Genomic DNA, 26,809 nt, shown 5'->3' on the forward strand with positions numbered 1-26,809 from the left:
ACATAATTCCAGTGGCCCTGGTTATAGGCAACATCTGTCAGTTCTTAACAAGCCTAAGCCTAACCATGTTTCTTCCATTTATAGATGAACCCGCTAAGAAGCCAATTCCTGTTCAAGAGCAGACGGTCAAGGATGAAAAGGGCAGATATATGCGATTTCATGGTGCATTCACAGGAGGCTTCAGTGCAGGCTACTATAACACTGTTGGGTCTAAAGAAGGTACAGTAGGATATTTTCTGGAGCACTGAGTCTGTTTTTGAGAACCTGTTCTCATAGATATGTCTGCTTGTGGGTGCTTTGGTCCCGAAGGATGTGCTGTGATAATCAGTAACAATCTATTTTAGATGTATATTCTCCTAATCATGAGGATGAGAGGTTAATGGTGTGCAAGTTCTAGCTTGATAACATGTCATTTTTTTTAAAATTAATCTATCAAGTGAAAGTATTTTAAATGCATTTACTGTTTTTAGAATGTTTTGCACTTTTACATGGATGATCTGTATGCTTTTATAGTTTGTGAAAAGTGAAATAAATTTGCGATCGGAAATACAATTTTAAATAGCATTTTATGGTGTGTCAATATGTGTGCGTCACATTTTTTAATCTTTATTGTGACCAACACATCTGAAGTTCTTTGAGTTATCTGCCACTTTCTCTCACCAACCTATCACATATTCATGGTCAAGGGGTGCAGTTTAGATATTGGTTTTTTATTGCTGAGAGATATTTCTTGTTCTAGGATGGACGCCGTCTACGTTTGTATCCTCTCGGCAGGGAAAAGCAGAGAAACAATCAGTCCAGAGGCCAGAAGATTTCATGGATGATGAAGTAGGTTTGTAATGTCTGGTAATGATTGTTATAACTGCAATCAATTAAGTGTATACCTATGTTTAAAGTCCCACAATCACAGATATCACATCTTACTTTGTAGAATCTTGGGAAAAAAGTTATAGAACATGTCAGATATGAGTACATGGATATTAGCTTTTTAAATAGTTTTAATTGGGTTTCATAAAACTACAGAAGATATTACATAAATTACAGAATCTATAGGCAATAGCCCCATACAATCTTAAAACAGAACAATTACATTTTACGCTGTGTTTATTGTTGGCATGTTGTTCTAACACTAGCAGGCTTCTTACCAAATGGGAGCTCTCATGTTGAAGCTTCGACATTGAAATTTAATTTTAGTGTGAAAGCAATAGTTAGACACTGTCTCTTTTTAATGTAGAAAGCTAGCGGGACCAAAAAGGAACCAAACCACCTAATCGTGGACTAACTTTTATTCCTTTCTCCTGTAGATAGGATTAAAATATCAGAGGAACACTATGATCCTAAATCATGTTTAACATGTTTCTGCCAAAACCTAGATCATTAAACGGGTCTGTGGCATTCTTCAAGACTGAGGTCTTTAGTCTTCCTATAATAACTACTTGCTAGTCAGAACAAGTAATTCTAAGTGCAGTGAAAAAAAGATCTCTGAAAAAGATAAAAACAAAATTACAAAACCAATGCATGGTATGATTTTTATGTATAATTTTCAATGATACATACCATAAAGCAGTAACCTGTGTAGAAACAGACAAGTAGATGAGTGTTGTTAATGAACCCATTCTTATCTCCAGGATTCCTTCGGAAGTGATTGGGAAAGTAAACATCAGGCGCTTCCCTTGGCATGCACTAACCAAGTAACCAATTTTATAATTAAATTAAAGTACAACAACAACGGGCGCACTGGTCATACCGTCACTTATACGATGTGAGTTCATAGCCTTTATAAAACATTTATGATATCTCAATTGAGCTGATTTCTCAGAACACAGTGCATGGTAGAATCGCGAGTTCTAGTTAATGCAGTACGGCAAGTGAGGTGAGAACACTGTGTACTGAGGTGTGTGACGTTTAATAATTTTTAGGTGGTGGGTTAAGTTAAAATGTAAGTTATAAGTAACACTGTGTATTGAGATGAGCGACTTATGGTGATTTTAAGGTGTAAATTGAAATTTTAACATCCCTAACTTTTGTCTTTTTCATGGAATTTAAACTTTTTTTATGTTTCTAATGGATATGTATTTTAAATCGTAGAACTGAGTGCTACTTATTATGGTCTCCTTAATTGGAGTGTCATACAGTAAAATGATGGACAGTGTCATACAGTTGAGTGTCGTAGAGGTGAGAATTGTATAGTTGAATTGAGTGCAGTGTAGGAGAATGTAGTGGGGTAGAGTGGGAAATAGTGTAGTAGAATGTTGTAGAGTTTTGACAGTGAATTACATTATATTTGTGATTTATAGTGTATTACAATGTTTTTCCAATGTTTTTACATATTTATTTATAACTAGGTAGTACCTCAGTACTCCATAATATTTCTTTTAAATATATAGAAACTTATATTTACCTACCTATTATCACTTAAATTAAATGGTAATAGATAGGGAAAACATATATATCCTAATACTTACCTATGCTTAAGGCACTAAGCCTAAACACCAGAAAAAAGTGTTCTTAAACGAATCAGATAATAACATGTCATCGCGCTGCGGTATTACCTCCAAACTACAGCAACAACAGATATCACTAACAGGGATGTGGAATTCCTATGGCCCGACGCCCAGGACATATTGTTTGGGGTTAAGGGCAACAAGTTTTAATGTGTATTTTGTCCTTGGGACAAGTAGGCCCAACCCCTGCAGCACAAACCCTTTGGCTACCAGTTTGCAGTACCACATTAAGGATCAGGGAAGGGTACTGTTTGCAGTTTAGTTAATATTTGTGTGCATGTGTTAATGCTGTTCAAACTTGTATTAATGGTTCATTAATTGAAAGCTTTTATTGTTAGGGAGAGCGCTCTATGTAAATGTACGTGCTGATTGCACTGCTGACAGTGGTTCCAGGATGAAAATGTGTACACACGGTTTCAAAGTTTAGCAACATGAGGCTATTCATGATGCTCACAGAATGCTCTCTGATTAGATGCAAATATTTGCAGAAGCATGAAAGCAAGATTAATGTTTCTTTGCTTTCAATATAAAACGTTGCTAAAAAATGAAAGTAGGGAAATAACATTTTGCTAAGCTACTGTAAAATTTCAGGTACCATTTCTTTGCAGCATCATTTAGTAAAATGTGTTGATGCATGCTAGTATTTCCCAAAAATATTCATATTGGAAAATTTGTGTAACCAGTTTCAATAAGATTAGGGGAAACAAAAATAAACAAGCCTTGGCAAAGCCAGTAGGTCTGACAATGGTGGTCAGCTTTTTAATTTTGGCAATGCGTGACTTGTTTTGGCATGGCTTTTGTAAAACCTTATTGATGTGAGAGCTGCCAGGCCTTCGCCAATATAACAAACATTGGCAAACGCAAAAAATTGTTTTTGGTCTAAAAAAAAGCACACACTGCCACATTAGTTAGTGGCACTGAACAAAACGTGTATGATATGCTCCTTGTGAAAGAGCAGAATACTGTCACTCACAGTGAAGCTAGCCGATTCAGAGAGAGACAATTTTAATAAACACAAAAGGTCGTGGTTAACGCCAGACCAAATTAGGGGCCCAATTATTAAGGAAAGTCTCAAAAGTGCACCTTTGGTATATGGCTTTCGTGAATTCACAAGAAGTTACATTAGTAGGGCAAGAAATTGTACTTCTACAAAATATTTGTGAACTGCATTTTAGCATGAGCAAATATGCATGTGTAGATTTGCTCAGGTGAAAACCTGTATGTTTGAAAGTTCATTTTCCCTCCAACTACTTTTTTCCCAACTCTGAAAGAAGGTTTACGTATGACACTCTCAGGAGTAAATTTCCAACATTTCTCAGTATTGGAAAGATTAAAGAAGATTTGTTGAAAACCCTAAAACATGCAAGTTAGTACGTTTGCACAGACTCAATAGGACATTCCGAGCCTGGAACTACTGCTTACAACCATCTTCAGTCCCAGTATGTGGAGCTGCGGAAACGTGGCAACATAAAATGATTACAAGTATTCAAACGCTACTATGGGATATGCCCTGGCATAATCCGAGAGGCTACATAAGAGCTCTTATATATAATGAGATTGCTGCCATAATTTGTGGTAGCACTACATGGCACCACAGGGGCAAGTGGATTTTGTTACAGGACAAGTAGATATATGAAGCAACCTGCCCCATGGACAAGTAGATATTTTACTAAATTCCACACCCCTGCACTAAGTTTAAAATGCTTATAAATCAAACAATTTGTACCCATTTTTTATGCCACCACAAAAAGGATCATTTGCATACCATCATTTTTTATTTTTTTTAATAATCTGCAATCCTGCCAAATTTAATCAAAATCCAAGTGACCGTTTATGCACTACGTCCAATACAAAAAAATCTGTTTTGGGACACCTTTGTTTTGTGCACCCTCTTGACCAAATGCCACAAAATTTTCCATCTGTAACGGGGCCAATATGTCTGCTAAGTTTTGCGTAGATTTGTCAAATGTGTGCAAACGTATTAAAAATCTGAGGAATTGCTGTCTCTGGTAAACCTAACTATAAATAACGAGGGGCTACCCCCATTATGTAATTAAAATATATATATATATATATATATATATATATATATATATATATATATATATATATATATATTTTAATCAAAGCAATACCCTTAGAGGGTTAGAGTGTTGCATAAATTATGCAAAAACGAAGTAGAGGACTGCAGGTAGTTCCCAAGTTTAGATGGAGTGCAGCTCCTATGCAGAGCACCCTACAACCCCAGCATTACTCTGGATCTGCTCACCTCAAATGTCTGTTTTTCTGGCAAAGTATTTAAGCATAGCATTAGCACAGTGCTATCCACTCCAAGCTAGAAAGGGACATAGTATTTTGCCATTTCGACAGCAAAGTGTTTAAGCATGGGATTAGTACAGTGCCATCTACATCTAGCTGAAAAATTACAAACTTCTTTTACCACTTCAGGCACAGTATTACAGTTTTGGATTGGTAAAATACCATCCAACCCATCCTGGAATGGGTAAAAGCAACCTCTGACATGTGTTGTGTTATCATTATAGCTCTTCAGAGAGGTTTAGCATTGAACAGACACAAGATAGCACTCAGTAGAAGTCAAAGCAATACCCTTTCAGGGTTAGAGTGCTGCAAAAAAGAAGCAGAGAACTCTGGGTTATTAGCTTTAGCTGGCATTTTGTGGATAGTTACATTGGCCCATTTGTGTTCACATTCGGTTTGGTGGTGGGATTCCAATGAGTCCTTTTGTTAGACTGAAGATGTGACATGGCCTGTAGCTTGTAGTCAAGAACCTGTGTGTGTTCTTTGGTGTATTAACTTTGCTGACTCAATGTGATTTAGGACCTTTTTGTTTCGGGAAAACCACTGTTTTAATACTTTTGACTCTACTAGACACACAATGCTATTCACTAATTAATATTGAACGTTCATTTGCTTTACTTCGCTGCCATGGTAACATTTCGTATGATTTATAGATTTCTTTTGGTCACTAAAAATAAATACAAGCCAGAACACAATCTTCCTTAAAGATGCAATGAAAATACTGGCTCCATGTCAAAAGTATCTATTATGCAATATTATACTATGCATGTCTTTTACGGACAAACATACATCTCACAATTCATCTTTGTACTAAGTTTTAAAATTGTTTTTGAGGGTGCTGTTTAGTCTACTAATTCTAAGGCATCCTGTTCAGCACTTTGTGTAGTGTTTGAATTCAGTGGTTATTTTGTCTGAGACCAGTGAGCCTGTTGGAACCTGGGATGTCAGGTCACCTAGGGTAGCCTGGCCTAGGGTAAGTCACATTCACTAGAGGCACATGTGTGAAGGTTGCAAACCACCCAGCAGTAAATTAACGCAATAACACACAAAAAGGACACTACACCAATATTGGAAAAATATGGTCCTTCTTTATAAAAATAAATATTATCAAGTTTTCTTTTTCTGCTGGACCTTTTCTAACTCCTTCCTACTGGAGTTTCTTAATTATGTATCTCTTTGCCATTAATACATTCAATGAGGACTACAAGTGATTCACACATTTCAAATTGTCGGCAATATCTGGGTTAATCAATATTAGCACATTTCCTTTTCCCAAAAGATTCACGTTATCTCCCTCCAGCATTGAACAGTGGATACTTCCTCCCCCTGTTCTATTTAGTTCAATTACATAAAGCAATTGTCGAATGGCAACTTCACTGGTTTCCTTCCTTGACCCCCTCTGAAAAGGAAAACAGGCATCACACTCAACAGTATTGACAGGATTTCTGAATCGACAACTCGCTCCGCCCTAATGGCCAATGAGGCTTTACTGTGCAGTGTTCGAGTACATCGGGTGAATTCCCAGTCTCAATACTTTGAATTAGTCAATTCTGCCCCTCTGATCCACACTAGGGTCTTGTGGGGAACTCTTAACTTTTGGACCTTTCAGTACTGTGGTCCGGTCCTTCACCAACCCAGATTCCCACCTTACTTGTGGTTCGTTGTAGGTGTTCGTTTCAGCTGTTGTGGTAAGTCGAAGGTGACTGGAGCTCACCGCCGATCTCTTGCCTACCAGCGTCGCCTCCCCTCCTCACCAGCCAGGCCACTCAAGAATAGGGGCCGTGCTGAGGAGAGGTTGCACTGGTCTGATCTCACCGTTGGGAGCTTCCGACTGTGTCCCGCTGATTCCTCGTCAGGGAGCCTCCGTAGATTGTAGGGCAACTGCACCACGGGGCAAGTGCGGGGAACAGCGGCTCTGAAGTAGCCCCGCCTCTCTTTGAAGACTGCTGTCTCCTCACGGGGCCTGCGCGGGGATTAGCGGCTCTGTAGAAGCGCCGCCCCTCTCTAAGACTGCTGTCTCCTCACGGGGCCTGCGCGGACTCGCGTCTCCTCAGCTCTTCCCTGCCGCTGACTCCGCCTCCGCCCCAGAGCCACTACAGCTTCCGGGCGCCTTCTTCCCTCTTCAGCAGGAAAGATCTATCACCCCTGACTACGCTACCGGGATGAGGGCTGCGGGTCCGGCAGCTCTCCCACGACGTCCACGCCACCTTCCTCCCGCGCTTCAAGAGGACGAGGCGAGCACCTGACAGCAATCCCAATCGCAGGTGAGGGGGCAGATGGTGAAATGGGAAGGACAAAGAGGAAGGAGGGGTGATCAGATCCCTCTGGCACACACCAACCCCTGGGGAGCTGCTTAAGATTCTCGAGCAGTTACCAGTCACTGGACAGAGGCAAGGGACAGGGGGGGGGGGGGGGGGCACACTCCTCCAAAGTCTCTCCAACTGGGCAGAGGACTGCGCTCCACAGCGCCGCAGTCTCCTTCTCCTACCCACACCCCTTACTTCCAAACTAAGGGTTGGACAGGCGCCCAGGGTCTTCCGCAATCCTAAACAGCAGTAACAAGTCAAGTAACCCAAGGGAGGAAGGGTGGTGAATCAATAGGTCAACCCTTTGACTATCCTACCCCCCGCCTTCAGCCACAGCTTGTCCTCCAGCTGACTCTCTCTGGTAAGACAAAATGGCTGACCAGCATTCCGCCTTTTATAGGCTGACCCTCAGAGGTCCAGAAGGGACCAGAAGGTTCTGGAATGCCCTATTCTACTCTATGGGACAGGTTCTAGGTTTGTCAGTTGGGACAGTTGGTAGCCACCATTTTGTGACTCCAACTATATTCCTGTCAGGAAAGGCCTCTAGGCCTGAGGTGAAAAATTATGAGGGTGAAAGAACACCTATCCCCTTGACCAACACCTTGAAAAAGCTAGTGGACACAAAAATTAATAAAGGTATGAGGGGCAAAAAGGGGACAAAATAAATAATAAATTGGAGGGACTACGCAAAAAGCCAGACAGGTCTAACAGAGCCTATATAAAAAGGTTAAATTTGCAGTTGACAACTTTTGGCCTTATCAAAGTGATGCTTTCTTATTTATTTCCCGAAGAAACTTTCCAAAGTTTAGGTGTAATGCTCGCTTTCAGATGTCGAAAGTGACAGAACCACCGGATCTAACTTTTAAGTAGCCAGTAATTACTATGATCTCTCCTGCAGCAAGAGAGAAATATTGTCTTTCATTATTTATCTATTGTGAAGGCTAGTGCGTCTCTTCTCTTAGTAAAGGCACCCATCTATAGGAAACATTGTCTAGGCTCATTCACTTGAAAGCCTTCATCCAGGTGCTGTAATAGAAGACACCATCACTCAGGCATCCAATAACAGCTTCTCATATTTAGAGCATTCTACAAAGAAACAAAATACAGCGCTGTGCTGAAAATATTCATTTGCACGATATATAGCTCCATCAGAGCAAATGTTAAATTATTTACATGCCAAATACAACTAATAAAAAGCGGTGGCCATCGTATTACCTGTGCCTCCCACACGAAGCAGCAAAGAAACAATGCTGTAATAAAGCCATTCTCTGGCAATCATCTTTACGCAACTCAGGAGTAGGACACATAAAAAGGCATTCTCTGGCAATCATCTTTACGCAACGCAGGAGTAGGACACATAACAGTTATGTTTTTTTCATTTGGAAGATAAGTGGTTTAGGCTTCTTGCTTTCAATGCGCAGTAGCTTTAATCAAGTAACCTTGTGAGCTCTAAACCTACTGACTGCATTTATTGTACAATGTTTTCAATGTCAGACACTGGGGCAGATTACCATGCAGCCTGTGTAGGCTCCGACTGACGGTCAGAGCCTTCAGGACCGCATCGTAATCAGCCCTGTGGTTTACTTTCTGATCGCCTAGTTATGATCTAAGCGGTCGGAAGGTAAACCGGCAGGTCATTCCGGCTGGCTTCCAACGGCCTCCAGGAGCCTGTTGGCCAGTCGCAACCCGGTCAGTAATCTCAAGGGCGGACCTTTCCGTCCTTGAGATTACGATGCACACTTTCCGGCATGGTTTCCATGCCGGCCTGTCCGCCATGGAAACCATGTTGGAAAGTGTGTTTGGGGGCCCTAGCAGGGCCATCTTCTGTATTGGGTCACCAGTTGGAGGCCGAGGGAATACCTATGCCTCCCCACTGTTGATCCCTGCACCTTGTTGCAGGCACCTTGAGTTGCCTGCCACGTGGTGTAGCGATGACCAACACCTCCCATTTCTTAATGGGAGCTTGTGTTACGGACGGTTTATGGCATTAACACAAGCTCCCATTAAAAAAAGGGAGAATGTGACTGAACAGGGTTCGGTTGCATTGTAATGAGGGACCGCCGACCATAAGTCGGTCGGTCCCAGGACCGAGTAGGTGTTGGGCGGAAACAATTCCGCCGGACATCGAAATCGGCCCTATTGTGTGGATCAATATCTGCCTCTTTGCATGACTGTATATGTACTTCTCTGCAAGTGTGTGTGTGCCCATGCATTCCTATGGATATTGTCTGAAGGCAGATGGTCACCTGTATATTGGTTTTCTCATAGTGTGTCCAAAAACAACAAATTAAAACCTTTATACAAATGCAATTCTTAATAAAATATGCCAGACTTATTTACTTTTCCAAAGCTTTTTGTTGTGAAGTTGATATCAACTCAAACTTTCGTTTGAGTTGACATCCAGTGGGTGTCTCGTGTGTGTATATTATCCATGGTTGCCATACAAACGTCTTTGTAAAAATGAACTGTTTTTTGTAGGATCTTGGCGAGCATGGAATTGCCCCAAATGAAATCATGATGACAGATGACTTTGTTTCTAAATCAAAAGATCGAATAAAGGAAAAGGCTCGACAGCTTTCCTCACTGTCAGCACCTATCCCTGGAGCCACTGTTCTGCAAGATTTAATAGCATCAACAAGGTAGGTTTCACTTCTAATCCCTCATTACACAGATAACTGATCTGTACCAATCAGCTGTCAGTCATTATGGTGTCCAGGGGTACAGGACATCAAGTAACCAGAGCACAGCATGATTTCAAATATCATCTTGGTGGCAGGTGCAGTCCTCTGCCTCATAGCAAGGAGCCACTATTGTTGTACCCTTTAAATAAAAAAAAGAAAAAAAGGAGGGGGGGAACCGTTCTGAGCAGGCAAGTTAACACCTGATTTCACAAATGGATGCATACTCTGAATTGCATACGAAAATGTAACTGAATTGTGTCCAGGAGACCGCCATTTTAGAGGATATTTGGGCGGACCTGCAGATTTTAAGGATTGCATGTGTACTTAGAGTAGGCATTTCGGCTGGTTCTGGTTCAAATGGAGTACAACTTCCTAAAGCCTGGGCCACTTTCGCTCGCATTCAAAGATTTGCGACAGGCTTTTGACACCACTGACTGTCTCCAGTTGTTGCTGATACTGCAGGAATTAATCCTGAAGCTGTCTGACATGTGTCTTTAAGGATTGTTTGTTGACTTTTCTTCTCTTCAATTTTTAAATAACTGATCTTAATGAGCACCTGTTGGGTGCGGCTCCGGCCATTCCTTTTTGATATACACAGAGATGATTTCCTCCTATTTGGTTTTGTGAACAACACCCTCCTCCGGGGTACACCCAGGGATTTTGAGATTCCTGTCACCTGCCTCAAAAGCCTGCGTCCTAGGAAAACAATTGTTATCAAAGTGCAGAAATAGATAGTAATGCTTAGATGCCATAGCCTGTAAGCATTAGGCCATTGTAAAGGCTGCCTACGAGGCAGAGCGGTCGGGATTGGATTTACTTAACAGACTCTTGCAAGAGCTTCAGAGCACTGTGATTCGTGTATCCAGCCCATACTGGTAACTCTTATCAGGGCTGGGCTAGGGATCATTGCTTTTATTTTCAATTTCTGCAGAAGTGCCATGTCAACTAGACAGGCACTCTGTTTCCCATGTCAAAAATCTGCCGGGCAGCCTTGGGCTTTACAATTCCCTGTAGTGTACTAGGCTAGTAGAAAAACAAAGACGGAACATTGCACTGAAAGGTTTTACCCTGGAAGAGAAGTAGTACAAAAGGGGGTGGTGATGGACGGAGCATCTGAACCAATCAAACACTCACACCCAGTCAACAGATCTGGGTTGAATCCATCACCGTTCTTTAGCCCACTCTGCCACCCCAGTTCAGACATGGCCATATGCAAATCAGTCTGACCCTGTGCCTCATGGGAACAGTCCAGCCCGAACTGCCAAGCCATGCCTTCCCTGGACCAGAAACAAGCTTCCGAGGACCGGTTTCTGGCATTTCAGCCGTCATCAGCCCGGCTTGCTTGAATCCAGTGGCAAAGTGAGCAAGGGACTCACGTCTGAGCATACCCTGCCAACTTATGGCGAACAAAGCGGTACAAAAGGGTTGGTGATGGACGGAGCATCTGAACCAATCAAACACTTACACCCAGTCAACAGATCTGGGTTGAATCCATCACCGTTCTTTAGCCCACCCTGCCACCCCAGTTCAGACATGGCCATATGCAAATCAGTCTGACCCTGTGCCTCATGGGAACAGTCCAGCCCGAACTGCCAAGCCATGCCTTCCCTGGGCCGGAAAAAAGCTTCAGAGGACCGGTTTTTGGCATTTCAGCCGTTTTCAGCCCGGCTTGCTTGAATCTAGTGGCAAAGTGAGCAAGGGACTCACGTCTGAGCATACCCTACCAACTTATGGCGAACAAAGCGGTACAAAAGGGGGTGGTGATGGACGGAGCATCTGAACCAATCAAACACTCACACCCAGTCAACAGATCTGGGTTGAATCCATCACCCAGATGTTGGTGTCCTAGCTCAGGCCTACATAAAGAGAACGCCTTCCCCCAGCTATGAAAGTTCCTTGTTCTTAATTTATCAGCCTTTACTCATATTTCCGTTGGCACAACATTCTCCGTCTACCAGGGTGAGCTTGTGCAAGGAGAACCTGCTGCTAGAGTACAGATGTGTGTGTTTCTTTGGTGCTATTGAGACAGTTGTGTTTTTATTTATTTTCTGACTTGTAGTCCAGCTTAGGAAAACTCTGCTTTAATCGCTCATATGGACAGTACCCATTTTTTAGGTCTCGCGCTTAGCGTTGCACTGTGCAGCTGTGCTCGCTGAAGGACTGGGTTCTGCTAAGACCCAGCGGTGCCAGGGATAACACCTAAAACCTTCGTGGGTAACCTGTTCCGGCGTACAAATGACAGAGACACGGGACACTTCCTTCGGCGTCAAAGATTCGAGGTTTATTACTGCAGGGAACACAGAAGTCACAAGAAGTACAGCATGTGTAGGTTCGAGGAGTCTGATTCAATTTGTACCTGTGGATCGCTCCTTTTTATACAGTTTTCATGCATAGGATAACATGGTGCACAAAGGTTTACAACTTGGTTCCCATCGTAAAAGGCAAAAGGGTCGCTTTCATGTATTCAGGTCCCGGAACATAAGTACAGAAACGTTTGGTAGTTCCCAACTGTAAAAGCCTATCTTCCCACCATTAGTACATTCCAATCAGTAGTAAACGAATCGAGGAAGAGACAGGAACAGGTGCAGAGGAAGACAGAAACAGTGGGGAGATCGGAAAGGGTGTAAAAGGGGTGGTATCGGGAAACACGAGCTGCAGGCATCAAAGGGGACGTGCTTAATGAATGCACCACTAAGACAATAGACCGGCACGGCAAGATGAGCCTCGAGCGGGGCCATCTGCCTTACAGGGCCATCCCCCTCATCATAAAGACACTTTCAAAGGAAACGTGTCTTCCGCAAGAGTTTGGGAATCCCAGGGTCGCGAAGCGGACAGCGTCCGTTCGCTGGCTACTTGAGGGCAAGAAACAAAATGGATGCTGTATCTAAGATGGAGCCCGTGGGCTCGAATGAAGAAACCCGCGAAACAAACGAACAGTTTAGGCTAGCACAGCGAAAACGCATACACCCACTAAACTCGTCATTTGCGGTTCATAGATACCAGACTCTACCATATTCGTGCGAGTCAAAAACACCACTTACGATCGTCACGGAACCTCAGACGCTCCTTTTGCCCTCATGTAGGCAAGCACTAGTCGGAATCATACTCGATATTCATCAGACCATCTAGATGTTGCTGTAACATAATTCTATCCATCAGAGTTCCTTTGGTAACAGGCGGCTGTCTTATACACGTCGTAGCACAGAGGCCACATAAGGCAGGACCACACTGCACACAAAGGCAACACGTGAACAGGAATGCTACAACAGCCCCGATGATCATCAGAATTTTCCAACCCCAAGTCGACATTAGGCCCCAAAACCACCCAAGTAGCGTCCAATCCCCTAGGTCCACGTGTATGGACTCAGAGATCTTATGCAACTTTGAGATAGCTTGATAGACAGTCGGAGTGTTATCTGGAATGAAAATACAGCAGCTCGAATGGATCACCTTACATACTCCACCTCGATCTGCTAAGACAACGTCTAAAACCATACGGTTTTGTAACGTCCTAAGCCTATCCGCCTGAAGCTCTGCTGTGATATTACCAAGGGCACTGGCAGTGATATTAGCTGTCGATTCCACCACTCGAGTCAACTGTCTCAGGTTCCTACTATTGACCATAGGTCCCCAAAACGGAAAGAAACCCTTGAAAAAGTCTCCTGCCTCTTGACCGGCAGTGTCCTCTTCGCTAATCACGCCCCTCACAATTCGAGTCTTGTGGTAATCGGAGGCGACTGTAAAAGTCGGTGGCAACAAGTTTGCAATATAACATGTGCCCGCAAAGTCAAGGGGCAATCATGTATATGCACGATCATAACAGACAAAGTACGTACCCTTGGCAGTCAGAAACACAGGGGAAGAGAGCATTGGTAAGACATACGTCTCGGAGCAAGCACTCTCTCCAAGATGAGCTCTCGGGCTTCGGCCACGACCTTTTAGACAGAAATTACCAAGGTGGGGTACGATCCATATTGGAGACGAGCTTTTAAGCTGTCTTTCACCCACGAGCGCACTATACTCGGCCTCACTCAGATCCCTATACGCTCGCACCTCTTCCTCTGGGATGAGCAACGGCTCATAGATATTCCTATCTAAATCAGCAATCGCTATGGCCAAAGGCTTGTGATACGGACCGGGACCAAAGTGCGGAGGACGTGGCTCTCGATTGGGATAGGAATCTAGTGCACTTCGAAACATTGTTTGGAATGCTCGAGCTGAACCCTGGGAACTATAAGGAAGAACCAAGTATGGAATTCCCTTATCGGTGGTATGTGGCATTAACCCACACACCCAACAATTGGTAGTGTTAACCACCAACTGATGCTGATGAAGGAGCTGAACAAAGGAATTATTCATAAATTCCGCACGTCTGACCTGCTCGTGTTGAGGTAGGATGTGGAAGGAATGAGGAGAAACAGTGGATGTAGGTTTAGGTTCAGAAGTAGGGGTAGGCGAGGCAGAAGGCAAGAACGACTGTATCATGTAATACACCCCACCCACCAATAGCGAAGAAACAGTTAAGAACAGAAGGAACACCTGAAACATGAAGCATTTTGTACGAGTAATTTGCTGCAACTTGAATCTTTGAGCCTGAGCTTTTTCCAAATCCACCAGCTTAGAGAATACCATCCTCTAAAACCGTCCGCAACGTTTTTGACGCACTTCGTTCTGTGTAGCAGTAGTCAATCCCCAGGAGTTCCCAGGAACCGACGGCCTTCGACCTAGTGTCAAGACCTACTAACCAGAAGGAAGTACCCGCGCGGCCCTACGGTCCACCCGGATGTAAGGTATTTTTTATTTACAAATATATACAAAATCTTCTAGCTGTGGAAGCAAAACACATATGGAAACAAACTCACAATATTACAAAAACCCACAATTATACGAGTGTGTTCAGACTGAATGGTGTCAATGGGGTAACGTAGATGTCAAAGGGGAAAGCAAGAGCTTTTATTAGTCTTTGGCATTGGATCGCAGAAAGTATCGACTTCTCCCAGGACGTGTCTGTTCATCAAACAACTGATCCGATGGTGGGTCAGAGTTCTGCTGATCAGTCAATTGTTCAGATCTTGAGCTTTTCGATGGCAAGTGTTCAACAATGTCGTTCTGCTGCACTGAGGGCTCTCCAACAGGCTGAGCGTCGCTAAAAGGGACGAATGTCTGCACAGTTTCCGTTTCGGACGAAGCAATGCCCTTCCTCACCCACGAGTCTGCTGATAAAGGTATAGGTACCTTTTTAGTATGGGTGGCGTGCACCCAGTTTTTCCGTCCTTCCAATCGAACAGCAGTCCTCGTGGCAAGGAGCACTTGGTAGAGTGCTGTAAAGCGGGGTTCAAGGTTACGTTTTCGTCCAAAGTTGCGTGTTACCACCCAGTCTCCAGGCTGGAGCTGGTGGCCTGGACCCTCCGTCCGCGTCGGCAGTGCTTCAAAGACCTGTTGGTGAATTAACCTCAGTTTAGCAGTCAGATCATGCAGATAATCGATCAACATTGGGTACTCAAGATCAGAATACACACTCGGTCTAGGGACCCCCCAAACATTTGCAGGATGGCCGAACACTATTTCGTAGGGACTGAGCCCTACTCGGGAGTGTACAGTCGCCCTAGTTGACAGAAGAGCTAGAGGCAAAGCGTCAGGCCACGAAAGACCAGTCGTAGCCTGAATCTTCGCTAACTTCAATTTAAGGGTGCCATTATACCCTTCAACCAAACCTGCTGACTGGGGATGATTGGCGCTATGGAATTTTTGAGTAATTCCAAGGCCCTTTCACACACTCTTCATCACACTCCCCACAAACTCACTTCCGTTATCAGACCATACAATCCGTGGCATTCCATACCAAGGGAAGTATTCCTTCAGTAGGATTTTCGCAGTGGACAGAGCAGTGTTATCTTTGAGAGGGTAGGCTTCGATCCATCGGGAGGATGCGCAAACCACAACTAAAACGTATTTCAGGTTATTGCATCGCTCCATATGGATGAAGTCTAGCTGAATTACCTCAAAGGGACATGAAGGGGGAGCAAAATGGCCAGGAGGTGTAGAGGTTCCTTTACCAGGGTTGTACATCATACATATCATGCAATTCTTGACCAATCTCTCAGCACACTTAGTAATACCGTCATTCTTCCATACAGGGGACAACAACTTGCATATACCTTTCGCACTAATATGTGCTAAACCGTGTGCCATCGTCACAACAGCTAGTACATACGCATCTGGCAACATCCACCTCTTGTTCTCCGACAAATCGATCCAACAGCCGTTCGCATCCAACTTTCCCGTACTCTCTTTCCACTTCGTCTTTTCAGTCTCGGTGGCCTCGTTCTGAATCGCTTTCACGCTCTCGATGGCGTCCTCACACATACCAGTCTCTGTAGGCCACCTAACCGAACTCGTCACATACATTCTCGTGCTAAGGTTCCGGGCAGTCTCCTTAGCAGTCTCATCCGCAAACGCATTTCCACGACCAACATCATCTGTCACCTTTCGGTGCGCACTACATTTAACAATCGCCCACCTGCTCAGGCAAAGTAAGTGCATCCAAGAGATCATTCACAAGCTGTCCATGCTGAATCTTAGTGCCATGCGACGTCATAAAACCTCTCTCTCGCCACAATCGTCCAAAACTATGTGCAACGCCAAAAGCATATCGGCTGTCGGTAAACACATTCACCCGTTTCCCTTTCGACAACACGCACGCTCTAGTCAAAGCAATCAGCTCTGCCGCCTGAGCAGAATTCTGATTCAATCTTGCAGTTTCCACAACCGTACTCAATGTTAACACAGCATACGCAGTCGTTACATCACCATTCGGCAACTTAAAACACAACCCATCCACATACAAAGTCCCATCGGGATCTTTCAATGGTGTATTTTTCAGGTCCACACAACCTTTTGTTTCTTCCTCCGTTCGTAAGTAGCAGTCATGAGGTGCTACTTCGTCTGATTCCATACTGATTGGCAACAAAGTCGCCGGGTTCAGGACGTTGCAACGTTTTATTTGAATGTCACTTGCCAAAAGCGTCAACTCATAGCCAGACAACCTTGCACTCGTCAGGTGTTGAGTTTTCGTACGATTCAAAAGAGTGTCAACTGCATGCGGAACCATCACCGTAAGCATATTATCCATGACCAATCCTGCCGATTGTCGGATGGACACCGCAGCTGCCGCTGTTGCTCTCAAACAACTCGGCAATGCTCTAGCTACTGGGTCCAAGGTCGAGGAAAAATATGCACATGGACGCTGCTTACCGCCGAATTGTTGCGTTAGGACACTCAACGCACAACCTTCCCTCTCGTGAACGTATAGTGTAAACGGCTTACTGTAGTCAGGGGTACCTAACACAGGAGCCGAACACAACGCGTCACGCAGTTCAGAAAAACTTTTCTGACATTCTTCCGTCCATGGCAAAGGAGTTGGGACATCCTTGCACGTAAGAGCCACCAATGGTTTCGCTAGCAATGAAAAATTTGGAATCCATTGCCTGCAGTATGACGTGATACCTAAAAAGGCACGCACATCTCTGAGTCGTTGGCGCAGTCATTCGAGCAATCGCTGCAATTCTCTCTGGGGTCAACCTTCTTCCCTCCTTTGACAATAAGTGACCTAGATAGGTTACTTCTTGGCAACAATATTGCAGTTTAGAAGGTGACACCTTGTGATGTAAGTCACAGAGATGTTGCAACAACGACACCGTAGTAATTTTGCAAATGTCCTGAGTGTCTGCAGCCACCAATAGGTCGTCGACGTATTGGATCAAGGCCGCACCGGCCGGCAACACAAACGCATCAAGTTGACTTTTCAAGGCTTGACTGTATATCGATGGACTCTCACAGTAGCCCTGAGGAGCGCGTTTAAACCTAAAGCTGCGGCCACCAAGAGAGAAACCGAAAAGGTCTCTACTCTCCCCAGCAATCGGGATGCTGAAAAACGCATTTTTCAGATCGATCACTGAGAACCAAGATGCGGAAGCTGGAATCAGAGTCAGTAGAGCCGTAATGTCAGGTACCACAGGGAACTGAGGAATCACAATTTTATTCACCTCCCGTATATCAATAACAAAACGATAAACAGGAGGCTTAGATGGATCAGTACGCTTCAGAATGGGCAGTACAGGACTATTGCACACGTTTCCCCGAGTCTCCTCAATGACGTCTTTCTCAATCAAATCGTAGATGATTGCCAACAGCGCACGTTCACCGTCAAGGGAGATACGATACTGGGGAATACGTGGCAGACGCACATTAGATTTCAAGTGAACAACATAAGGGGAGATATCAAGCAGGCCCACATCATTGGGACCTGTCGCCCACAAAGATGCAGGAAGAGAACTCAATTCCGGTGGAAGCTTGTCGAGGGACAAGTACATAGGAGAGATAACTTTCTCCCCCAATGTAAGTTTAACCCCGCAGGAGAGCAATACAAAGTCCCATACAGACGTTTCAACAAATCCAGGCCTAAAAGATTCTCGCCACAACCAGTAGTCAGAATCAAGGGAGCTTTCAGCTCACGAGGCCCAATTGTAAGTGGCAAAGGGCACGAAACCGGATTGCTAACAGGGGCGCCAGAGAATCCAACGGAAACATTTGTTAAGCCAGACAAAGGTGCGCCAGGGAGTTTCGAATGCATGATGGAACTTTTCGCTGCACCAGTGTCTAACAGAAAGGCTCAACGACGCCCGAGGTGGCAACTGCGACGTAAGGCCCTCTCTGATCGACCGGAACTGATACTACTCCCTCTCTTTGTCTATGGCTGTCCTAGTAATTACCATCGTTGATGTTGTGATCGACGTAATAATCGTCTACATTATACTGAGCAGATCTGCTTTGTGATGATCCACGCTGATCAAAACAATTGTTAGAATCGGAAGAATTATTGGAACGATCAGTTTGAACACCACGACCTCTACCATGTGATGCTTGTTGGGGACCGCTACGACCTCCTCTAGATGAATTACCGCTGTTTCGATCACGCAAGACTGGACAATCGAATTTCAGATGACCCTCGTTCCTACAATAGGCACACTGATTGTACCCCAATGAAGATCTGTCAGAAGAGGAGTCATTTCGGGATTGTGACCTATTCGACTGAGACTGCGATCTATTCCGCTGTTGCGAATCGTTCTGATTCGAACGTGGAGGATACGCTTGCTGCAACAGTACTTTCGTTTTGAGCTCTTTCGTCTTCTTATCGGCACGATCATTTTCCTCTTTCTCTCTATTCTCGTAATATTGGGCCGTAGCCAATATTTGAGCAAAAGTAGAAACAGCCCACGCACTCTCAGAATTTCTCAATTTGTTGCTTAAGTCCGGTAACAAATTAGACACAAATTTGTCCACGAACAACCTCTGACCTCCCTCAGTACCCATATCCTGACCACTATGATCGATGAATGCCTCCTCAAATCTCGTAAAGAAATCAGAGACACTCTCGTCCTTCTTTTGTTTGCAAGCGGGCAACTTGTCCCAATTCACCTTCATAGCTGGCATAAGTGTCTTCATAAGAGTGATTATTCTCTGGGGGAGATCGGTAATAAGCTGTTCAGGCTTAGCCCCACCAATTTGACGGGTGTCTGCTGCCACAAGAGCAGGCCAGTCACCACCCAACTCTGCTGCATGATTTTCTTGACGAATTTTCGCCCAAACTGGTTGCGGAACTACGTTACCAAACAACATATCGATGTCGGCAAGATTCATTATCGTAGCATCCACTAACTGAGACAATTCTTTATAGTACCCTGCAGGATTTTTGCGAGGGTCAGGCAAAGATTGCTTTACCTGCAAAACTTCCGATCGTTTCCACGGAAGATGTATCCATACTCTCTGAAAGTGTGGCAGGATCGGCGGAGCAGCGCCAGGGTTACCTGGCATCCACACTGGTGGAACTTCGCGCATGGGATACTGACCAGGCGCTTCTAGCGGTCCCTCAATATCTTCTACAAACAATGCTCGAGGCATTATAGAGGGACGAAAAGACAGCAACTGCTCAACAGCACGTCGAACATTGCTACCCACTATCATTCCGCTCGCAAACTGAAGCTGAAGATTAGTTAGAGCAGACATCGTTTCTTCAGATGCATCAACTGATATTTGGTCACGCAAAACCTTACACATTTCCTCAAACACGAACCTCTGTGTCGGTATATTGAACTGAGGGAACGTCTCAATCACCATACGTGGAGGATTCCTAAGGGGATATTTCATCCAAGCCATCGCCATGTTATACAGACAGTCACATTCCCTACTACCGGGAAGTTGACTTCGCCTTTGGGGGCCATCGGAACCAGCGGACTCAAGAATCGGTCCAAGAGAATTGAAGAAGTTAGCAGCAACAGAAGGGACACGACGTCCAATCGACGGGGTAGTAGAGTAACCCAATGGGGTAACAAGAGAAGTATCAGAAACAGAGGGAACAGCAGGAGAAACCAGAACAGTAGAGGCAGCGGGAGCAGGAGTATGAGGAAGTACAAGCGGAGCAGCAGTAGGGACAGAAGCAGGCAGAGGAGCAGGAACAGTTGGAAGTACAGGAACAGGAGCAGGTTGGGGAACAGGGACAGGGGGAACCACAGGAACTGCGGTACCCTGTACATACGGAGGTGGTGACTTCATGAGATAAGACATTAAGGGGTCCTCTGTAACCTCCTCCTTCTTATCCGTATCTGCTGGTAAAGCGGGATAGCACTTATCTATAGACATGCGCTGCAATCTATTGAAAACTTCCTTTTCCTTTTCCTCCTTATCTCGCTGGAACTGCTCTGCGTTTCTTACCGTAGTAACAATACCTTCTCTCTTATTACGTTTAATCTGTTTGATTTCTCTCTGCTTGGCTTCTTTACGCCACAACCGAAAGGAATCAAACATGGCCGGCCTTGCTTTCCTTTGAAACAACTTAGCTTCAAGGTTATCTAAAATTGGAGTATCGAAACTACCATGAGGTGGCCAACTAAGGACACCGTCTTTCTTAGTGTATCAAACCCAACACTCTTTGAACGTAATCGGACCTAATCCATGCTTACTGTACAGCTCATAAGTTGGAGTTCCAATCGGAGGTATCGGACGCGAGTCCTCCAATCGGGAATCCGCACCACAACTTCTAAAACAACTGAACAAAGTACTACGGCTAGGCATCGTGCACACTAACCGAGTTACACAAACGTCAAGGGTTATAGGATCACAATATCCCTACAAAGAGCAAAACCCTCGGTTTTTGGCGACTGCAGACGTCAAATATCACAACAAAGAACAAAGTACCAAGAACCACAAATGCAATGGAACCATGCAACAACCAAGCACCCACAACAAAGGACTCTGGGAGCGACCCACAAATACTTAACTCAAAGATCAATGGCGTCACCAGGAAGGCCCGTCAATCGTCTCGCTGTACCAAGGTCTACGCCAGGTGCCAAAACAGGTCTACAGTCAGGGCAGCAGTCCGTCGCAGCCGTCAGGAGGCGGGGATCTTCGCGGGAAAAGTCGTCGGGCCACTTGTTTCGACAACAGGATCGATGAAGCGGGGTGCACCTTCCCTCGGAGATTTCACACGAAGTTCCTCACGATCGTCGGGCTTTGGACCGGTACCACTGATGCAGCCCCACGTGGGGCGCCAACTGAAGGACTGGGTTCTGCTAAGACCCAGCGGTGCCAGGGATAACACCTTAAACCTTCGTGGGTAACCTGTTCCGGCGTACAAATGACAGAGACACAGGACACTTCCTTCGGCGTCAAAGATTCGAGGTTTATTACTGCAGGGAACACAGAAGTCACAAGAAGTACAGCATGTGTATGTTCGAGGAGTCTGATTCAATTTGTACCTGTGGATCGCTCCTTTTTATACAGTTTTCATGCATAGGATAACATGGTGCACAAAGGTTTACAACTTGGTTCCCATCGTAAAAGGCAAAAGGGTCGCTTTCATGTATTCAGGTCCCGGAACATAAGTACAGAAACGTTTGGTAGTTCCCAACTGTAAAAGCCCATCTTCCCACCATTAGTACATTCCAATCAGTAGCAAACGAATCGAGGAAGAGACAGGAACAGGTGCAGAGGAAGACAGAAACAGTGGGGAGATCGGAAAGGGTGTAAAAGGGGTGGTATCGGGGAAACACGAGCTGCAGGCATCAAAGGGGACGTGCTTAATGAATGCACCACTAAGACAATAGACCGGCACGGCAAGATGAGCCTCGAGCGGGGCCATCTGCCTTACAGGGCCATCCCCCTCATCATAAAGACACTTTCAAAGGAAACGTGTCTTCCGCAAGAGTTTGGGAATCCCAGGGTCGCGAAGCGGACAGCGTCCGTTCGCTGGCTACTTGAGGGCAAGAAACAAAATGGATGCCGTATCTAAGATGGAACCCGTGGGCTCGGATGAAGAAACCCGCGAAACAAACGAACGGTTTAGGCTAGCACAGCGAAAACGCGTACACCCACTAAACTCGTCATTTGCGGTTCATAGATACCAGACTCGACCATATTCGTGAGAGTCAAAAACACCACTTACGATCGTCACGGAACCTCATCGCGCAGTGCGAGACATTTTGTAGGTGAAAAACGGGGAGTTAGCACTGACCTAGAAATCGCACATGCTTGTGCATGTGCGATTCCTTTTGTGCTGCCCCATTGGCCTTTCCGTGCATCTTTTTATAAAAGACTACTTGCAATTGGCCAAAGGTGGGCGCGTTGCTCCGCCCATGGCCTATAGGTGTCTATTACGCGCTTGGTGCGCGTAATAGACACCAATAGGCCATGTGATTTCAATTATCGTGCCCAGACACGGCGCGATAATTGAAAGTTCATGCTCGCAGTGGCGCGCGCACGCACCACTCGCGGGCTTCTTCTGTGTTTGGATCCATTTCACTGGGAAGCAACAAAATGCTAAGGCTTTGTTTTGACCTTTGTGCATTTCTGTCCTTTTCTTTGTGGAGCGCATATGTGCATGAGCACCACAGCGTCCGCTTTCATCATTAAGCACAACCCTCCCACCTCCAACACAGCATGGGCGCGCACAGCAGCATTTCACTTTGAATACCTTGCGATTGGTCTCACGTCTGAACGGAGTGCTCGCAGGGGAGTCCACTCCAAACTTATACTGACCACAACACGCACCAAGCGACAGGTCACCGTGGGAAGAGAATATGCCTGACTTACTGGGTGGATCTACTCTGCTCCCACCACAGGGCTCTGCAAGAGCCCAACTCAAATTCCTTTATTTCAAAATACTGCATGATTGGTAGAAAACTGAAGAAACTGCACTGAGCGGCCTCCTGCCTCACAGCCTACGCTGGGAGGATGCGTGTGATCTGATACATATACTGGCTGGAGAGCTCCCCGGTTATGCCGTGCTATTGGGATATGGTGTGGGCTCGCTTGCGATAGCTCCCTCAGCTCCCCCCCTAGTTCGTCCACTCCTCAGTGCACCTTGCCCCCTTCACGATGCCGATGATGCATCTGAAGTAGCCGCCCCACTACCCTCCAGTCGATGGCCATGGATTTGGCAATCACGTGCCTCCTGAGCCAGCACATGGGCCACACCCTTACTGAATGAGCAGCCTCCCATGCACATATACACTTAATAGCGACCTGGATGACTCCTATAGAGTATGGGGCGCCAGCCTGGACTCGGTCTGACATTTAATGCTCAGGGCCGCCTCCACCCCGCTCCCTTTGGGCTGAAGCCTGATAGTCATTGTATGGACTGGAGCCTGCCCGCCTCCCTCCTCTCCCCCTCCACCCCTTGTATGCGGTACCCGCCGTCTTGCGCTCTCCTCTCCTTGGCCGCTGGCATCTCCTTATACTGTGATACTGGCATGATGCGAGAAAGCCCCAGCGCCCCCACTCTCCTTCACACCATATCAGACATGCACCCATACCCACCAACCTTACCACCCTCTCTCTTATCGGCTCTCCCTTAGTCCCTTTTATCCCCCCTTCTCACACCAACAGAAATGGCATTTACTTAACACCAGCTTCACTTAGCCCTTTGTCCCTAATCCTAAACATGTTGATAACCCTTTGTTTAATGTTAAATTTGATTTAGTTACCATACATTTCAACAGTATTACGCATTAACCTTTCTCTGCGTATTATATTGCTTTAATTATTATTTATTTAAATAAAACAGAACAACTTTTATTGTAATCTTTATGGTAGCCCCAATCCTAAAATTAATTTACGGTATTTGATATAATTGCTTGCATGGTATTAAAGTAACCCTAACTTTGTTCCCAAGTAACTCGAGAACCAATTGTTATAAGTCGCTGAGATTCTGGCCCTTACAATGCTGCCCAGCAGCTCTCAAGTCATGTGTGACCGTACCGACTTTTTAGCCATCATCGCTTTGCATTCTGGGACGTGTAGTTTTGTACTTCCCTACAAGTGGGCGCCTAGACGACCCGGGTTGGAAAGTGCTGTTGTTTAAAAAGGCAGGACTGACAGGGCCTGGGGCGCAGGACGGTACACTGGCTGGCACAACTCTCTTGGAGAGCAGAAAGTCATCCTACTGCCCCTGACCCATAAACGAGGTGAATTGTTGCCATTGCTTTCGGGCAGAATCTTTCCCAATCCGGAGATGCTAGCTCCGAGCCAGTGAGGCACACAAGAACCTCCATTTGAATGACCGCCAATTTTTATCATGCACTGTCGTTTTCCATAGAGAGCGCGGAGATACTATTACTAAATCACACACATTTGCAAAAACAAGAACAGAAGTGAAATATCAACATCTTTTTGTGACATTTGTAATAAAGCTTGAAACATTGAGAGAACATATTTGAATCAGTTGTTGTTGAATGGTTGCACAGATTGATGCCGTGGTGGCTCTGAATGATGTTGTGGTGTCAACAAATGATGCTGTGGCATTCAGTGATGCTGTGGTAGCGCACAGTGATGTTGTGGTGCCCCTGAGTGATGGTGTGGTGATGCGATGGATAGTGAGGGCGATAGATAGATGGAGTGTGGGCGAGGGTTGGAGTGTGGGCGAGGGTTGGAGTGTGGGCGAGGGTTGGAGTGTGGGCGAGGGTTGGAGTGTGGGCGAGGGTTGGAGTGTGGGCGAGGGTTGGAGTGTGGGCGAGGGTTGGAGTGTGGGCGAGGGTTGGAGTGTGGGCGAGGGTTGGAGTGTGGGCGAGGGTTGGAGTGTGGGCGAGGGATGGAGTGTGGGCGAGGGATGGAGTGTGGGGCGGGGAGGGATGGAGTGTGGACGAGGGATGGAGTGTGGGGCGGGGGAGGGATGGAGTGTGGGGCAGGGGAGGGATGGAGTGTGGGGCAGGGGAGGGATGGATGGATGGATGGAGTCGGGGATGGCTCGAGAGGGGGGCTGGATGGATGGAGTTGGGGGATGGATGGAGTGGGATGGGTGGATGGATGGAGTGGCATGGATGGATGGATGGAGTGGGATGGATGGATGGATGGATGGATGGATGGAGTGGGATGGATGGATGGATGGATGGATGGAGTGGGATGGATGGATGGATGGATGGATGGAGTGGGATGGATGGATGGATGGATGGAGTGGGATGGATGGATGGATGGAGTGGGATGGATGGATGGAGTGGGATGGATGGAGTGGGATGGATGGATGGATGGATGGATGGATGGATGGATGGAGTGGGATGGATGGATGGAGTGGGATGGATGGATGGAGTGGGATGGATGGATGGAGTGGGATGGATGGATGGAGTGGGATGGATGGATGGAGTGGGATGGATGGATGGATGGATGGATGGATGGATGGTTGGATGGATGGTTGGATGGATGGATGGATGGATGGATGGAGTGGGATGGATGGAGTGGGATGGATGGAGTTGGATAGATGGGGATGGATGGAGTGGGGTGGGGTGGATGGATGGAGTGGGATGGATGGATGGAGTGGGATGGATGGAGTGGGATGGATGGAGTGGGATGGATGGAGTGGGATGGATGGAGTGGGATGGATGGAGTGGGATGGATGGAGTGGGATGGATGGAGTGGGATGGATGGAGTGGGATGGATGGAGTGGGATGGATGGAGTGGGATAGATGGGGATGGATGGATGGAGTGGGATGGATGGAGTGGGATGGATGGATGGATGGATGGAGTGGGATGGATGGATGGATGGATGGAGTGGGATGGATGGATGGATGGATGGATGGATGGATGGAGTGGGATGGATGGATGGATGGATGGATGAATGGAGTGGGGGGATGGATGGAGTGGGATGGATGGAGTCAGGGATGGATGGAGTGGGATGGATGGAGTGGGATGGATGGATGGATGGATGGAGTGGGATGGATGGATGGATGGATGGATGGAGTGGGATGGATGGATGGATGGATGGATGGATGAATGGAGTGGGGGGATCGATGGAGTGGGGGGATGGATGGATGGATGGAGTGGGGGTGGTATGGATAGGAGGTATGGATAACCTAAGTGAGCATCATCCACGGCCACAGTCAGTACAATAATCCATAGTGATATTAAATATACTCATATGAAACGAGGGAAGGGTGGGGAGCCTCAGCAAGGAGCCCGGAGAGGGCAGGAAAACTAATGGAGGAACGGGATGCCAGAGCTACAGAGGAAGGGCAGATAAGGGAGAGTAAGAAAAACAAATATAGTCAGAACTGGTTCACGACTGCTGACATCTGTGAATGTTCAGCTCATGAGTTTGAATTCTGCAAGTACTTCGAGGTTGTTAACTTCTGTGATAGAAGAACACCTTCACGAGAGTACACCTTCTGGGCAACGGAGTGATGCCCTATATAAAGTTCATTTTAAAGAACGAGAGCTATGGAAATCCAGCCCAGGCAGTGAGCAATGCATGCCCACATGCATTTCACATGTTAGTTGCATCCTTGATTTTAAACAACACCACAAAATCTTAGTATGTTACCTCTTCAAAGAACATATTACACTGCCAGAGCGCTTTGGCTTGGAGGAGGTATACCAATGTAGGTGGCATCTCTAATGGAGACCAAAGCTGTGTAAATCTTCCCTACGAATGCCACAGTGACACGACTGCTTCTAC

At 45.8% G+C, this 26,809-nt stretch overlaps 1 protein-coding gene across 1 annotated transcript in view; it reads left to right on the forward strand.

Moving 5' to 3' along the window:
- GPATCH1 (G-patch domain containing 1) overlaps positions 1-26,809 on the forward strand; it is a 425,367-nt gene that overhangs the window by 33,212 nt on the left and 365,346 nt on the right. The window contains exons 2-4 of the mRNA XM_086945137.1: positions 85-219; positions 740-828; positions 9,608-9,768. Of these exons, the coding sequence (XP_086801263.1) occupies positions 85-219; positions 740-828; positions 9,608-9,768 (385 nt within the window). The remainder of the gene's footprint in view (positions 1-84; positions 220-739; positions 829-9,607; positions 9,769-26,809) is intronic.

This window comes from Lissotriton vulgaris, chromosome 12 (genome assembly GCF_964263255.1).
Source record: "Lissotriton vulgaris chromosome 12, aLisVul1.2, whole genome shotgun sequence".
In the NCBI taxonomy this organism is placed as follows: Eukaryota; Metazoa; Chordata; class Amphibia; order Caudata; family Salamandridae; genus Lissotriton; species Lissotriton vulgaris.